The 17,849-nt window shown below is 39.8% G+C and overlaps 1 protein-coding gene across 3 annotated transcripts in view; it reads left to right on the top strand.

Annotated features, from left to right (window-relative positions):
• The window catches only part of SLC26A8 (solute carrier family 26 member 8), a 22,571-nt gene extending 4,722 nt beyond the window's left edge, over window positions 1–17,849 (top strand). For all 3 annotated transcript variants that reach the window (XM_069771572.1, XM_069771571.1, XM_069771573.1), the window contains exons 3-20: window positions 1,550–1,689; window positions 2,453–2,569; window positions 3,473–3,648; window positions 4,146–4,310; window positions 5,014–5,163; window positions 5,399–5,481; window positions 5,838–5,985; window positions 6,947–7,060; window positions 7,859–7,936; window positions 9,172–9,267; window positions 9,802–9,908; window positions 11,355–11,424; window positions 12,263–12,355; window positions 12,444–12,578; window positions 13,804–14,163; window positions 15,529–15,583; window positions 15,713–15,891; window positions 17,045–17,849. In XM_069771572.1, coding sequence (XP_069627673.1) covers window positions 1,550–1,689; window positions 2,453–2,569; window positions 3,473–3,648; window positions 4,146–4,310; window positions 5,014–5,163; window positions 5,399–5,481; window positions 5,838–5,985; window positions 6,947–7,060; window positions 7,859–7,936; window positions 9,172–9,267; window positions 9,802–9,908; window positions 11,355–11,424; window positions 12,263–12,355; window positions 12,444–12,578; window positions 13,804–14,163; window positions 15,529–15,583; window positions 15,713–15,891; window positions 17,045–17,260 — 2,482 coding nt within the window. In that variant the 3' untranslated portion in view covers window positions 17,261–17,849. The remainder of the gene's footprint in view (window positions 1–1,549; window positions 1,690–2,452; window positions 2,570–3,472; window positions 3,649–4,145; window positions 4,311–5,013; window positions 5,164–5,398; window positions 5,482–5,837; window positions 5,986–6,946; window positions 7,061–7,858; window positions 7,937–9,171; window positions 9,268–9,801; window positions 9,909–11,354; window positions 11,425–12,262; window positions 12,356–12,443; window positions 12,579–13,803; window positions 14,164–15,528; window positions 15,584–15,712; window positions 15,892–17,044) is intronic.

The following is a 17,849-nucleotide window of genomic DNA, read 5'->3' as shown; positions in this document are numbered from 1 at the left end:
CAGGACTTGAGACTCAAGTCTAGCTATGGGTGAGGTTCCACAAGGTGTGGTGAGCTAATCTAACAGCTTGCTGCTGCCAGAAGGGACAGGACCACACAGGGAAAGGAAAGTAGGGAAGCCAGACCTCTCTCTGTATAACTAGCTCTTAACATCAGCTCAGCTATGTGTGGGACTGCAGCCTAAAACTATGGGTCACATCTAACTTATCCTGCTGTAAAGTAATTTCCTGGTGATAAGTGAAGGCAAATGGAGCCATAGTTTGAGTTGCTATTGTGTTTTCTAGTTTTCATTCACCATGAAGGCTTGTCATCAAGTAGTAAGATCCTTAAATTGTGCAATAGCCTTCTGTCCCAGCGCTGTCTTTTTATATATTTAAAAAAAAAAAAAAGGCAAGAAGGAGATTGGATGAAGTTCTGGAATCGAAGAAACAAAATCACTTGATGGAAAGGGTTGAATTGTATATAATTATGACATGTGATCTAGAGTTAACAGTCTGTCCACCTAGAAACACCTGGTGCAATAAAATAAGTTGTGCCCAGAGGTCAAAGGGAGAATTTTGCTCTAAAGTCATAGATAATATTATTGGAAGCTTTATCATTGCACTTGATGTTTAATAAGGAAATCTCTTTATTCCCTCCCCCAACTCATTGTCTAAGACCTGTATCTGCCTTCTTCCTCATACTCTTTTCCCTGTTTCGTTTCCACTTCCCTATCATCTCATGTGTTTTCTCTGTTCTCCATTTTGTCTCATTTTTTCTTCATTTATCCACTTGTCAGCCCAGTGTGTACTCACCTTGGACAATAAAATGATGGAAGGAGACTCAAGACTCAACTCTGTGATGTTAACTGGGGTCAGTTCCCGCAGCCACTGTTCAAGGCTGCCAGAAGCCTTGGGCAGACACTACATTGCTTGTATTTGGTTTGTAAGTAGAAAATCACCAACATTGCCAGGGGATTAAAAAGGGGAAGAAGGAGCACAGGGCCGTGTGTTTAGTCAGAGTTTACCTACTGGAGATTCTGATTCAAAAACATATACACAAAATAAATCATGTAGGTCAAGTCTTGCTTGCATCCCCTTATTAAATAATGTAATACAGGAAACATTTGACTGGTTTTGGAGAGGTGGGATAGGCTTGCCTATTTTTGCCCCCCAGATGTAGTGTTTGTTTTTCTTCTAGCTCAGAATAGGAGAAATCAAAATACCATCTCCTATTTTTCTGCAGTGGTAATGAGGTCAAGTAATTGATGCATCTAGCGCTCTGGGCTCCAGCGCTGACAGGCTATCATATAAATGGCACACAAAGTATTTGCGATTCATCTGAATGGCATGCAGAGGCATGGGGGTGCCCATGTAGGATTCATGTTATATGCCAGCTGGATCTGCAGAAGGCTAACACCTGTGTGGGTTCACAGTACTTGGTGCCTGCAGCGAGCTAACCGTAGCAGTGTGGCTTCTGTGCCTGCAGAGCATGAGACCATGCAAAAGTGCTGCAGAGATGGAGATTGTAAAAGCCATTGCATATAGCTTAGCTTATCTGATTCTTTTCAGCTTCTCCTGGGGAAGGTTCAGAAAGATCACACTCAAGATGTTCCCTATCCTGAACTGGCTGTTTTCATATCGGTTCAGAGAATGGATCTTGAGGGATCTACATGCAGGCCTAAGTGTTGGGATGTTTCAGATTCCTCAAGGTAGGCAGAGAGAAAAAAACACTCTAGCTTCCTTTTGTATATCATGCTTTTCCTAATCTATCCATCTCCTGTGTGTGTTTCTGTTCTTTCTAATGTCATCAGGTTATGCAGGAACTTTAACCTTGGAAGTTCCTTAAATCATTAACCTATTTATTTGCATATTTGCAGGACAACTTATTTTCTATAATCAGATGTTACATGGTGTAATTTCAAGGACAGGACACTACTTTTTTCATAAAGTTTCCCTCAAACTAACTCAAAATATAGATTTAACAGCAGCATTTTCCTATATTGCAAACAAAATAATATGGTCTTTTAAATCCACCTTGCAAAATCAGGTCTGTTAGATACCCACATGCATAGCCACCCCACTAGTAGGTGGCCTAAACAAAGAGTTGTTCTGGTTCTTTGTCTAATTTATAGTTAGCAAGGGCCCATGTCATAAAACAACATCGGCTTTTGTCACCAACTGGCCTGGCTTTATCAGGTCCTGAATTCCCTAAAAAAAAACCAGACTGTGGGAGTTGAATGCCCATCTTGCTCACTGATTTGGCATATTTAGGCCCAAACTGGAAAGTGGCAGGTAATGTAAGCAAGACCAGCGCTCATGCTGCCTATGTGTGGTGATTCTGTGAATATATAAAATGGGATTTTCATAAGGGTTGGCAGGTTTTTATCACCAAACTTTTACTTTAAAATAGTAACCAAAGACAGAGAGCCTTCCCAATTTACTTGACTTTAGAAACAGATTTTTGCTTTTCAGGTCTCTTGGGAGTTTGGCTGACCAGGTTACCTCTGCCAAATATCAATGGCTTCCTTTCTGCGTTCTGCTGCTCGATGACATATGTTATATTTGGGACTTCTCATCATATCTCAGTTGGTGAGGTTTATTTTGTACTGTGAAATGTTTCTACAGGACTTAGAGATTATATTCAATGCTGCTTCAAAAAACTGGCAAGATGTCCTATTCTGTTTTGTCTAATACACAGATGTTATTTAGGTGAGAATCCAGACCCCCAGATTCTCAGTTCATTGTTGTTCCACTTCTGCAGCTGATCTGTGGTGAGAATTTCACCAAGTCAGTCAAGTTTCAGCTGCGAAGTCATTTGTATGCCTGAGGACATGAGCTATCACAGACACCAGTGCAAAGGAGACTCATGGAGTCATGGAGGCGTCTCCTACGTAAAGTAAAGGACCAGTGCAAGCTGCTTCACATTTACCCCCAGGATGTTACTGTGAATCATGACTTGGCTCCTGATCTTCTTCATGGTCTTCTACATGCAGTTTCTTGCCATGACTGAACTGTTGATGGGTTTACATTCTTAATTTGTTCAAAAGCTAGATTATTAAAATGCTGTTTACATGTGCAAAGGCCCTTCACATTATCATAATGAGTGGGTATGTGGAGCTCTGGCCTCTTAGGTAAATTGGCAGTTCTTTCTCTGACTATGTTTTTCAGCCTTTCTGGCAGCTTATTGCAATGCATCCATTTTTTGTGCTTTACATTAAAATCTTTTTGTTGTGCATCTGACCAGCTGAAGACTTCACTTGTAAAATGGTAGGAAACTGAAATTTTCAGACAGGACTTTGGAAATTTTAGGTACTTACTCAGAAGCTATAAAAAATTATTATATATGTGGATTATATATATGAATGAAAATAGACTGTCTCATACTGCACAGACTGATGGCGGAGGGAAGAGATGGATGTGTGGTTTTAAGATATTCTTTGTTGCAACATCTCACGCAGTTCCATTTTCTGTTCTCTATTCTGTTGGTTCCAGGTTCATTCAGCATCCTAAATATGATGGTGACAAACATTCTGAAGACTGTTAATTTCAACCAAACGTTATCCTCTAATGGTTCACTGGACAACTTCTCAGACCCTACATTTATGAAAGATTACATGGAGGCCTTGACACTTACTGCATCAATAACATTTTTGACTGGCATCATTCAGGTAGAAGATGAATCTGTTTTATACCCTTAATGACATATCCTTACATGCATTCTTCATACAGATGTAAGAATTGGTACTGCTTGCATATTCTTACCACAAATACTAAGCTTGGCACATTTGAATACACGTGTTGTGCAAAGTGGGACATGAAGGTCTGTCTCTTCCTCTCATGCTGTCTGAAAAAGATATGATAGGTTAAGATTCATGTGTCCGTGATTAATATGTGTGAAGTAAATTACTATCTTTTATGTTGACCAGTTCTGCAATATGTTGACCCTTAGGTAGTCCTGCATAACTGCACACATTTGGTATAAAGTGCTCCTATTTGGGTTTGACAGTGTCTTACTTAATTGTGCATAATGAAAATATAGTGTGTGCAAATAATTATCCATCATGTATGGCACTGAAGAGTCCTGCTCTTCAAATATGGAAACAAGAAGGGCAGGGTTAGACATTGATAATTATACCACATCTCGCTTCTCGTTTTTTCCACACAGTTGCTTCTAGGTTGCTTTTGCCTGGGGTTTGTAACAACCTACCTGCCAAAGACTCTCATTGATGCCTACCTGACGGCAGCAGCATTGCATGTCATCGTATCACAGTTTACCTTTATCTTTGACGTCATGCTTGACTTCCACAAGGGCCCCCTGGGCATTTTCTATGTGAGTAAATTCATTATTAGTTGAAGAAATGCATGCTTCATGGAGGGGAAAGAAGAGAACAGCTTCAGAAATTGAAGGCAATTTCAATCTAAGTCAGTTGCTAAGGGATATTTTTGTAAGGCTCAGCTGTGGTTTACTTTGCCTTCCTGTTGTCTTGAACAATGTATGGAGCTTATTGTGTGACATGCAAGAAGAAAAGTCTGTGTGCATATTTTTAATTACTTATGTAGCACTATAATATATTTTCAGCTTGTCTATAATTGTAGTAGAGCAAAGGTTAGAGGAAAAGGTACTTTTTTTCTTCAGTAGATCATCATGGGCAAGCTATTGGGCACACAGTATCTTTATCATATCTGACAAAGAAGGAGCAGACTCCAAGCTAAAGACAAGTTAAAGCTAATTCATCCTAATTTACTTTAGTAATGTCAATCAGACAACTTGAGAAAAAGGTAGCGTAGAAAAGAGAAGAATGACGGTACTAGATCTGAGCTATTTGTGGCAGCGTTTTCTCTGCAGATACCAACAGACAAGATAGATTTTTAAATACTGTTTTTCTCTTAGCATCTCTCTTCTTCTAACTGAAGATACCACTGTGGCAGAAAGGATGAGTTCAGGAGTCAGGGCAACCTATATCAATCTCCTGGAATATAGAAATATTTGTAGTATTTGCCTCTGATCGTCTTTTATGATGATTATTTTTCAGAATCTGTTTCATTTCTTCCTGACACTCCCAAAGGCTAATGCCACCAGCATATTGCTATTTTTGCTTGGCATGGCTGCACTACGAGTCAATACATCTATCACGATAACTTATAAATATAGTCCTATTGCATTTCCTATGGAACTTCTCTTGGTAAGTGATCTCCAAAATGCCATTGTGATAATTGAACTAACAGAGAGTATAATATACTTTATTTCAAAAAACATTTCAAATATTGCTTCAGGATGCTGTTACATTTACACACAGAATCTGTGCTTAAGTCCTTTGAATACTCCTACAAGATTAACTGTCTTTTAGATGGATTGTGTACAGTTTCAGGAGTAAATGTTGTATAATCTCTGGTATTGCTTCTTGTTTTCTTTCTCAGATTATGACATTCAGCATTATTTCTAATCACATTCATCTTCACGCTGAATCTAGTAGTGCTGTGGTCAGTATGATTCCGCAGAGGTTAGTAATCTGTGCTGTTTATGAGGTTGTACTTTAGAGATACAAAAGAGATGTTTCAGCCTGTTCTTGAAATCTGACATGGGCTGACTTTTACTGGGAAGTACAGCTAGAGGAATAACTCTTCAGGAATTTTAATTGCATCATCATTTCTGAGCATATGCAAAATTCAGACTATAGTTCTCTGTATTAGGTTTTATTAGCACACAGAGGAAGGAATTTGCATTTTTTGTGAGGTGGAAGTCTTACAGATTAAGAGCATCTCCTGTGGGGTGCTGGATGCCTCTGATCCCGCATTTGGAGTTACTGTGGACAGAGCTCAGAACAGCTCTAAATTTATCTGTTCTCTGATCCTGTAGGTTTCTGCCTCCTACACCGCCAGATTTATCAAACCTGAGCAAGATCATACTGCATGCCTTCTCCCTTGCTATTGTAAGCTATTTCCTTCTTGATTTTGTTGGGGAGAGGTATGCTTCACTTCACAACTACAATATTGCCAGCAATCAGGTGAGAACAAAACTACAGATACTTCCTAGGCCAAGAAGCAAGCTGAACTCAACTTGCAAAGCCACTAACTACCTGACAGTGGTAGAAATTCAAGGACAGAGTGAATATGCCAGATGATGGTTTTGTAGCAACTTGTTACCCTTCCCGATGGAAAGTGAATGTTATAAGCCAATAATGTGAAGGCCAAAACATGGCCTTCTTTGACCAAGACACCTTTGTATATTCCCAGCGATTATGATGATAAACCTCACACACACACATAGTGCTGCAACTGATAGCTGAGGACCCTTGCTGTCATGAATCCATGAGACTACAAAAGCATGATAAATTGATAGCTGAAATTGTAAATGGCCAGAGCAGCTGTAATTCTTCTCGATATGTGGCTACTGTCCCAGTGTATGGATTCTCTGACCAGTGATTGCTTTGAGATACTTTTAAGCTAAAACCATGTTAGTTTCCAGTGTGCTAGAGTTAGTAAGCATTAGGTGTTTTGCACTACTCCACGTTTAGCTTGTTGTGATGGCTTTGGATCTTTACTAGAATGGAACTAAGCCACTAAGGAAGCTGCGCTGAGTTCCTGAAGCCTCTGGGGATAAATATAAAGGGAATGTCTTTTCCACTCAGCTTTTGTCCAGGTGTACTATGCTGCATACTGAGATTGGCCACATGTTAGCTTGAAAGCCAGTGCTTCATAGCTTTGGGGTTCTAAGTGGATTTCTCTGAAAGAAGGAATTGATTTTTTGGGTCTATGAGATCCTCAGCTGTGAAAACGGTATGCCTTTTAAGAGAGCTCATTTTAACCATATAAGACCTGGCTTTCCAGAAGGTTTCCTGAGCTTAGCAACACAGATGAGCAACTAGCAAGTGTGAGCAAAGGGAAAGGAATTCCTGGTAAGCTACTTCTGTGAAGGTAAGTCATTCATTTGGGGTTTTCTCTGCTTCCTTTTGTTCTGTTTTACAGGAGCTAATAGCTGTGGGGCTATGCAATATTTGCAGCTCATTTTTCAAAAGCTTTGTTGTCAGCTGTGCTATTTCTGGAACTGTCATTCAAGAGAAGACAGGTGGAAGAACACAGGTGAGCTGGGCTGGATTTTTTAAGCTTCCAAACTCTCATCGAAAATCACTGTATGCGGAGTATAAGCTGATATTTAATCTAAACAATTTGTGAGATGTAAAGTTACATACCCATGCAACATGAGTTCAGATACCCTCTCTGTGTATGTTATATTATGTACTATACATACATGATATTTACAGCACATGACGTGCCATGAAGGAAGCCAGGATCCTGTGGGGAGAATAGGATATGTTCATGCAGTTTAAAACTGTATTTTAGTGAATATACCCAAAAAGCCAAATGGAAAATTGTTCATGCACCCTTAATTCTGCCACTTCTTCCTAACTCTTGAGTACTTGACTTTGTGCTTTTTTTTTTCAGGGGGGAAAGAGGGTGTAATATGTAATAATAATAGTATGTGATAATGGTTTTATCATACCTCTTAACTGAATGTCTGTACACACTTCACTGCAGGATAGAAATAATTTTGTTTAATAAAGATTTTATTCCAAAGTCTGACTTGCAAGAGAAGTCTCCTATTACTCAGGTGAAATTATCAAACCAAAATCCTTTGTTGCATTGTTCTATTGTGCCTAAGAATAGTCCATTTAGGCCAAATTTATATGTACAGAAAACTCTTTCAGCTTGAGTAGTCTAGAATTTGTACCATGCATTGCAGCATACCTGTGGCCTTTGCCGATTGTTCCTTGGTTATTTTTCCCAGTCGGTGGCGTTACATGGGACATATCTACTTGTTTAGAGAGGACAAGTAAGTAAATGGTTCTGTCAGGCCTCTAATAAAGTATTTCTGTTCAGTTAGCAGCAGCGATTGGAGCATCTATGATGCTGGTGATTGCACTGAAACTAGGACACTTTTTCCAGATGATGCCTAATGTAAGTGAACCTGAAATAGTTATGGCAGAAGCTTACTTACTTCCTAAGCATAAAATTAAGATTTTCTAAGCATAATATAAAGATTTTTCTGGGACAGTTAGGGATTAGATCATGCTCTAGAGTCAATTGTTTTCAGGGATGGACCAAACCAAAACAACGGCTTTAAACTCTCCTAAATTTCAGCAGGCTAATGTATTAAGTAATTAATATTGCATCTCCACCATCTCTCACTGATCAGTACAAGCTAAAATTAATTGGCTAAAACTGGATTAAAATTTCACTGCCAGCCCCTATAATTTAAACGTTGTATTTCACTTTTGGTTTCACATCTTCCAGTCTTTTGCACACGTGTATAACAAATTCATGAGTTTCTCTCTTGCATCAGTATAAGTAGTTCCAAGATGGGTGCTTCAAAATCCTTAGTGTAAAGAGGTAAATAAAAGCTTCCAAATGAAAATTTGGATTCAGTGTCTCTGATTCTGGCTTGGTCTTTGAGGTTTACTTTAAAACCATATGGACTCCTGAACTGCCTTCTGTGGATTTTGCATTGCCAGTGCAATAAACATAAACATTTTGTTATCGTAGATTATTCAGAGTACTCAGTTTTCTACTTTTCCCTTAAATTTTTATGTAGACTTTCTTTTTTTTCTCTAAGTTTTCTTAGGGAACCACTGACAGAGCATTACTTCCTGATTTTTTTCCTGGCCTATTTGTAAGATGGGAGAATTAATCCCTTTCCCAAAACTAGCTGACAAAAAAAAATTTAACCATCTACTTCCCTTCAGTCTCCTTTTTTCTGCTAAGAGGCTGTTTTCAACAAATGCTGTCAGACAACTTCCTAAATCTGGCAATGAACTACCCATGCTAATTGAAACCATTCTTTGAAAACAGCAACTCTTAATTTTGTAGATAGTGTTGGCCTTTCTCCTAGTGCTGCAGGAGGCATAGGGATTCACTGAAGAGCACTGTAATGGAAACTACTCATAGCATTTCAAGAGGAGGTCCAGTTGTATTGGCAGAAGTGATTGTGAAATCAAACAAGAAGTTATATGCTAGTTTCATCTTGGTTTGCAGATCAGAGGAGAACTGTTATCTATAAAAATTATGGAAATAAAGCTATTATAAGATTTTCATTTCAAGTGGTTTTTCTGTTGTGGATATCTGTTCCTTAGCATGTTTGTGGTTGCAAACAAAAACCAACAAAATAATAGATGCTATTTTTCTGATTTCAACAGGGTATACTGGCTGCTATTGTGGTATTTAACATGCTCCCTTTTCTTGAAAAATTTCTGGATATTCCCATCCTGTGGAGACAGGATAAGTACCATTTTGTAAGTGACAAAAAAAGCCACCTAGGATTTGGAATGTGTCTTAAAGGAAGAAATGGATGTTTTGGGAGGGCAAGGCATGGCAGTGGCCATTCCTTTAGAAAAGGGATCCTTTGAAATATCCACTGAAAGAAATTTATTGAAATCTCTTCAAATCAATTTGCAATTAATTCTGTACATGGAAAACTGATTATTGTTGTTGCTTCCCACATCCCCTAAGAAGGAAATTGTCTAGCTGCCAGCCAGGGCCACATTCTCATGTCAACTCTTGTGCAGGATTTCTCATAAAGAGAAAGACCCCCAATATGATGTGTGTTTTCCTAATAACTGAAGCCCTGTTAAAAAGTCTGGAGATCTGAACTGTGATTTGTGATCCTTGTTTGCGACTACGTCTAGGACTGGGTTGGTCTAGATGTGCCAGCAAAGCATTTCACATATTACCATTTCTAGCCTTTTATATTGTCTGCAATTTGCAAATCCTGGGGCTGAGTTGGAGGTCATTTTACTGCTCATGTTCTCTCTGTCTCTTGTTCAAAGGTTATTTGGCTTGTAACTTTTGCTGCAGTGCTTTGTTTTGATCTTGATGTCGGTTTAGCGATCGCCATGGGATTTACGTTCCTTATAATCACCATCAGGTCACACAGGTACTTGTAACTTTTAAAACAAAATACTGGTTTTTCTTAGAGTTGATGTTTTGGAGATAGTTATACATGTGACAATTAAAAAGCTGTTTCATGTTTATAAAGACTTCAGCCAGGTCATTCTGGAGTCTCTCTAATGCTATCCCAAACCAGTTTCAAGTTTATGGGCTCTGGATTGGTCCCTTCTGCAGATGTACTGTGCTATTGAAGACTGCTTATTGTGGTGTAGGCATCCGCCAGGAGAGGTGATCTGTGTACACACTGCTGTAGGAATAAAATGAGATGTTGTGCCTTTATTTCAAATACATTCCTCAGTCTTCAGTGCCATTTACCAAATTGCCTTATCTTCTCCGTAAACTCAGTTCGTGATAGGGGAGGGAGGTTACATCAGGCACACATTACTCAGTTTATTAGCTGCTAATCCAAACAGGAAAATCATTCATAAATCCAAGCCGCACCTCTTGAGATTTACCATGATAAGGAGGTGCTTGTCTGAGTAGACTGAAGCCTCTAGAATAACATGGAAAGAGGTAGGAAATAATTCAGTTGCTGCAAATATCGAAGTGCTTGTGATCTGACCCAGAGTAGCTCTGAAAGAATACCTTCAGGAAGAATTTCGGTTGCTGTCTGAAGCTCACTGTATTACCTCTACTCAGAGTTATGCTCTTGGGTTTGCCTTGGGATTTAATGAGCATTGTGAAAGGGCATTTCTGCGGCCACTGTACAGTTAAGTATCCCTGTTGTCCATACTATCTTCAGGATATATAACCGCTTATGAATTTCCTACCAGTGGGAGCATTATGCCAACAACACTCGAAGAAGCATGGGAAGTTATCTGCAAACAGATTGCTTTGAATAGATTGTCTTGACAACAATTTTCCATACATCAGGGCCCACTGCCTTCCAGTTCTCCAGCAATCAGGCAGCCAGCCACATGTTTATTTCACCCATGCCCTGAACTGACCAGAACCTGCCCCAAAACCATGCAGCACCATTAGCAAAGCATGGTACCCAAACCAGGATATTCTCCTTCAAGTCAAAACCCTGCATTAATGTTGCTACATGACCTCTGGATCAGACCTAGCCTATGTGCATCCAGCTCTAAGCACAAGTTATAGCTGCCTCCACCTGCCTGTGTAGATGTATCTTGGAGGAGGGCTGTGGGCAGATGGAGAGGATACATGCTTTCTACTGTAATAACAATAATCCAAGTGTTCCAGAGCTAGAAATGGGACATTATACATTCTTGAGGACACCAGTGTAGCTGAAGACTCTGCTTGTGTACTGCTCCCCTACTCAAAGAACCCTAATTATGAGTGAATAACTTCTTGCACTCGCACCCTCTAAGTCAAGTTGGTGTATCCAGTGGAGAGAAATGGAGATCGAGCTTCTGGGAACAAATGGTTTTTCTCTGTTCTCTGTGAAAACCTAATAAACATCTCGTTTCAGAATGAAGATGGTGGTGCTGGGACAGATTCCAAACATGAATATTTATAGAAGTTTATCCGTCTACAGAGCCGTAAGAGGAAACAAAAACCAAATGTTCCATCTCTCTCTAATCTAGCTTCTTCCCTTAAATGCCTGGGGGGGACCATTCAGACTCAGTTCATTTGACTCAAAACTTTGAAAACTGAAGAATGCTTAAGTATCTGTAGTGTGAAGTGATTCAGATACCTAGCTCAGCCTGCTTGGGCCTGTGGAGCTCCTTATGTCCATCTGGGCTGTCTCCACGCTGGAAGCTGCACTGCTGTCATTTCCAGAGCTGTTTGGCATTTTTCGCTGACCTGCTTTTCTCAGTCTGGTTTTGTTCACTCTACGTATGTTTTCACAATAACGACTGTACATGTGCTAGACTGACTCACAGGTTCTCCCAGTGATGGGAAAATAGGTAGGGCATGGGCCTTTTTAACACGTTATTTTCAAGTCCTGCACCATAGAGTTAGGCAACACAGTAGTAGAGAGCTTTGCCTTTGCCACACGGGTACATTCCCAATGCGATGCTGATGGATTTGCAAAAAATGGAATAATACAAGGACAAGGTTACTAAAACAAGAGTATAGTGTATGTTTTCTGTAATGAGCATTAAAAGTAATTTGGCTTATTTTATATTAGAGCAGGCAACTGTCATCTGTGATAGATGTGCTGGAGGTATGTTTTTAATTGCCAGAGAAGCAGATTAGTTTATGGTAATTAAGTCCATGCTGCCAGTGTCATTGCCAGAATGCAGTGTAGTCAACAATGTGACCAGACAAACTGTCATTAGGGTAGGACCTTGCAGACTACAACATAGACAGTCAGGAGGGGAAAAATAGCTGCTTCTAGGTACAACCCTCACAGATACAACTTCTGTTTTACAGGCAAGGGAGATTGAAGGTATCAAAATCTTCCAGTGCTGTTCTTCCATCTCTTTTGCAAACATGAATCACTTCAAAACCTATTTGTTACGCAAGGTAAATGCCACTTTTTCAGTCAGCTGAAGTGTCTGAGAGGCTGCATTAGGGAGATAAAAACCCTAATAAAACTGCCTTTCTTTTTCAGATGGACGTGAAAGCAGTGCCTCTAGATGAAAGTGAAATGAGGGCTTTAATTTCACTTAGTCTGTCTGACACTGCAGTGGAAAGGAAAGATCTTAAATGCTCTTGTGTCTGTGATCCACCTCTACCACCACCTAGGGTCAGCTTTAAAAGTATATTTATCTAGTCTGTTTGTTTGAGGTGCCTGGTTTTATGTTAACGATGACAATGTTTTTAACTTGCCCACACTGAAAAGGCTGTAAATGTTTACATAAAGCATATACATATTTGCTGTTTGAAAATAAACAAACATTACCACTGTATTTCTTTGCACATAGTTTATGTGATAGTGCAATAGTAGCTCAGCTTACTGGGTGAATTAACTAGCAATTGAAATATTCAACGTATCCTCTCCTCAGCTGAAAGAATTAATTCTGTCAGGTGCTTCAGTAGGGATTTTCTCCTTTTTCCCCACAGAAGTGAGAGAATTCCATTGCTTATGAGGGATTTGTTCCTTCCAGTACTGCCAAGTGCAAGTACAAAATACCTCAAAGGCAGCTACGATTATCATGATTAAAGGATTTCTCATCTTTACTATAACTGGCCACTGTGCATCGTCTGTAGTCACTCTTGTCCCTCTTTATCTGAATTTTCTGAATTGTCTTAGACAATACATGAAGGAACTTCAGGGATTGGACTGGCTTCAGAAGACATTTTTCAAGCAGTTTTATGTGATTTGAAAAAGCCCTTCTATGAGAAATGCGTTGAAAGATAGTGGTTTGGAAAACATATGGGGCACCGAGGTGCTTAGGGAGTTGAAGTGATAGGTAATTTAACATTATCTTCTAAAGTATAAAAATGCAGAGAGTGACTTTTCCTTTCTTGCATTATAAAAATTAAAAAACACATTTGGAACTATTAAGAAAGAAAAATTGATTAAATCGGTCCATTCTGTGACCAGCTGCCGTACAAGAAACTAGATGAATCAAAGGTCTGCAGAACTGAGCCACTAAGGGTCAGCTTACTGTTGCTCAGAAAGGCAATGGCCATGGGCAGGTTTTTTTTTCCTTCTTGTCTTTTCTGAAAGGTAGAAGTAACAAGTCAGATTCCAGTATCATGGGCCATTGCAAGGTGTGGAAGAGTGAGGTACTATTTGGTGGCTGAAGGCACTCTGCTAACCACATCTGAGGCTTGCCCAAGTCACCTGCTACTTTGCATACTCCTGTGGCTTTTTCCTACATTTACTGTTATTTCAGATGTGTTTTTTACCATGAGAGAAGCAATGTCATATGATTTACAGTACTGTCTTACTTGCAGCAAAAAATTTTCCACCTCCTAGGCCCAATTCTTCCAACCACTGGTATACTCTCCATTTTCCATCTTAGATACCATATACAGAGAAACTGGTGAAGCAACGTCACGCAGACAGCAATTCCTCGTCATCTTCAGTTAATTTGGTACATTGGTCAAAGTATGGAGACGAACTCAGGTCTAGGACGCTCTTGGTGGAAGCAGCCGATACGCAGTGTGCATCCCCAGGCTTTAACACGGGGCTTACAACTGAAAAGAACAAAGATGAAGAGAGAAAAGCTTGCCTTCCACCAGGCTCTGCAATAGATAATTCCTCAGTACAGTTAGATCAGGAAGACCAACCGATACATTTGCCATGTCCAGTTCACACCATTATTTTAGACTTCAGCATGGTGCAATTTGTGGATTTGATAGGTTCAGAGTTACTGCGACAGGTAAGCAACCTAACTGCACATAAATGTGAAACCTGAAGTTTACCTAGTGGCTTATGTTTCTTGTTAGCCTAAAATGCCCTACTACATAACAATCTGCTTATCTTCCAATTGACCTTTAAGGGTGCAAGATTTAGCTATCAAGTTTCAGAAATTAATAAATTCCCATAAAACCACTTTTTAAAAAAAAAACACAAAGCCCCTCTATCCACACAAAAGACATGCAAAAACCTGTCATGCATTGTCACCAGTTGTAGAATCACATAAACTAAAAACACATTTATAAAAATATCTAATTTGTTTTTTCCATTTTGGCTGTTTTATTTTTTCTTCTAGCTGGACATTTAAAAAAAATGCTCTTTAGAAGTGTCAGATATAAAAATACCAGCTGTCTTCCCCTAGAGTGAATTTGTTGTTATTGTTGACTGCCTAATTAGCCTTTTCTTTGAAGTATGCCTTGAACTTTTAAATCTTCAAGAGGGGATCCTAGCCAATGGAGATATATATTTAGCGAAAATAAATTTCATGTAGCTGTGCTTCTCAGAAAGATACAGTTCCAGATGGATTCTTAGTCAGCTCTCTCAAACTCTATAGCTCAACTTCAAAGGATTTTTGTTTAATAACAGGTCAGACTAACACCTACTGGGAATAATTGTGGACTGAGCTGTTGTCCCTAAAATCCTTCAAGATTTATTTGCCACCTATTGAATGACCCTCCCATTGGGAAGGGGGGATAAAGTCAAAGTTTTTCCAGATTCCTTCCATCCCCATATTCTGAAATTCTGTGATTCTCTGAAATAATGAGTTTCATTGCCTTTAAAAAAAACAAAACAAACTACTTTGAGATCTTTTAATTACAAAGGGTCAGGCATTGAGAAAATGGTGACAATCTATCACCTCTAAAATCTGATTCCTTTAACACTAATTTGATAGATCTAAAAATGTTGGACATGAAAATTGAGGCAACCAGAATTACAGGTCACACTTGAAAATAGGGGTTCCTATTCTCGTTTACATGTGGGCATGGCATCTGCATATGGACAGATGTTTCAAGTTACTCTGTTCCTGTGAGAACTTTTTGTTTAAGTGAAGAAATAACACTGGGTGCTGCATAGTGAACTGTAGGAGGGCCAGCATGGAGTCTGGCTGTGACCTGCCCTGGTTCTGGAGTAAGCATTCACTAAGATCTTGGACAACTTGCCTGTTTAGTGCTCAACTCAAAAACAGGATTTGAGATACCAGAATAAGGGTTTTCTTCAGAGATAAAACACTACAAGGGAGGTTTTATTTCCTTGTTTATGTTTTACCTTCTAGTGCACTTGTACAACGCAGAATTGCTCTAATGCCTGTATGGAATTCTTTCCACAGATCATCCGTATGTTTCACGCTATTGGCATTACAGTCCTTATAGCTGGCTGTCACTGTGAGTATAGTATTTGTTTACTAATACTGACTTATCTCAAAGGATAAGTTTTAAACTTAAGTGAAATGTTTTAGCCGTACTGCTTGGTGCAATTCTGCTGCTTTATTTATTTTCCCCCATTTTTTATAGCCTCTGTGATAGCAGACTTTGAGAAGAATGATTTCTTTGACAGCTGTGTCACCAAAGAAAGGTTCTTTCTAACGCTTCATGATGCTGTGCTGGCTGCTTTGGACAAGCATCAAAAGCCAGATAAGCTAGAACCTACTGTGAAAGAGTTTGCTGAAGAACCACTAGCTGAACAGCAGAAGGTAGAATATTTCGCTTAACATTTAAGATTTCATGTTGGTAAATTATCCTGTCAGTAACTTAAACCTTGTCATGTGTCTGAGGAAATAGGGCAGAGCAGATGCTCTTTTGAATTCTCCAGTTTTTCACAGGTACTTGCCTTTTTGCAATGGATTGATAATCCAATTTGTTTCCTTGAGTCCTGTGTTCCTGTTTGGGGAAAGGCATCTTTGTTTGCAGGCTGGAAAGGCATCCAGCTGAGTTTTGTGGCAGGGAATGACTTCGCTGCATTTTAAATTGTTTCCATTTCTCCAACAGAGCAAGGACCCTGCCAGGGCAGAGCAAAACCTCCAAGTTTTTTATTCTACAGGTTACTGCACCAGCTCCCTTGGGGCTGATGGGGGAAGTGAAGGACAGTGCTAGCTTGATTTCCTGAAGAACTGAAGTTTATGCACATGCTCTTTCTGTCAGTATTCTGCAATCATTTTTAAGCTCACTGGCCATCTCAGCCAAGTTTGAATAGGGCAGACGGTTGCAAGTTCCAGGAAAAGCCCTTGTTCTGAGCAGAAGATTCCAGTAATTGCCCCACCTAGGGAAAGAACCCAGGCTTGGCGAATCGTCCTATGCATCCCGCCAGGCTGGGGTCCTATAGCTGAAGGAGGCGAGAATGAAGGCAAAACCCTATCCAAATCTGCAGAAAAACTGGGTTCTTGAGTTCTGCTGCTCATGGAACAACTTGTTTAACTCTCTTATCTTGGCATTGTACAGAATAGTCTAATGCAAGGATATTGACCTTCCGGACTCTCTCCCCCCTGTAGGAAAAACTTCAAAGAATGAAGGTGACAGTATATATTCACCAATCTCCCTTTAATGGACATGGCGGGGAGGGTTAGGAGCAGCTACCAGGTAGGAGGTAACAATGGTTCCCCAGGACCCTGCTTTGAGATGAGGCTGGGCTGGGCATGCAGATGGGACCCACGGCAGCTCGGTGATGTCAGCTTCGCAGTCCCTGCTGGCTCATTTCCTCGGCAGCTGGGGATTTGGACTACCCTGTGCTCCCACGCCAGCATGGCCCTCTCGCTGCTCACATGATGTTGCCTTGGCATGGGAACTGCGCTTGACTGGCTCAACAGATTGGCCACCCTTGGCTTACAGTAATGTTTGTCTACATTTCAGGGAAGAAGTTTGCTCTTGAAGAAGAACAAAGATTTTTTCTCTGCAAAGAATTCTGATGACAAACTTCTGCAGGAAGAGCCAATATCAGATATCTCACGCTCAGCCCAGAATAAAGCAGAGCCAAGCTCTCTCCGGCAGCATGATACTCCACCCCTTCAATCGGATTTCCAGGACCCAGGCTGGGGGAAGAGATGGACGTATACCAGCAATCCCTGAATTACAAGTGTTGGGGAATTGGGGTTTCAGTAGAGAGGAAAAAGGTACAGTTAAGCAAGAGCGTTTGATCTTCTTTTCATTTTTTTCTGTTCCAGAGTTCTTAAGATAGATGGCCTGCCTAATGCCTCCAGTACTTCTGTTGTTCTAAATAAAAAGCAACATTTATGTTACTGCTTTCAAGCATTTTCAAATAGATATGCTACCCAGCAATGCCAAAAGCAGAGAAATTTCAACGTATAAGACAATCCTAGCTTTGTAGTTAATTCTAGGAAATTATTTGCACTTGTTTTCTGAAATTCTGTAGAAGTTTAAATGTCCTAACTTAGCACTTCTTATATATTCATTGCTTGCTAGTAAGTAAAATTAATCTGCCATATTTCAACAGATTACATGCAGGCAGTTTCATTATTTTCAGATGTATTTAGAATGATGTGAAGCTTCAAAAAAAAATTTTATTATTACTCTTCCACACTATGCTGAAGTTCATATTGTCTGCACTAACATAACATGGTGTCCATCCATTATTTCTTCCTCAGTCCTTCTCTAACCTACCAGAACTAATTCCCAGTAAACAATGTACTATTTTTTT

Source organism: Haliaeetus albicilla, chromosome 26, assembly GCF_947461875.1.
Source record: "Haliaeetus albicilla chromosome 26, bHalAlb1.1, whole genome shotgun sequence".
NCBI classification, from domain to species: domain Eukaryota; kingdom Metazoa; phylum Chordata; class Aves; order Accipitriformes; family Accipitridae; genus Haliaeetus; species Haliaeetus albicilla.
Note: the sequence above shows the minus strand (reverse complement) of the source record. Positions and strands in the feature narration are given on the sequence as shown.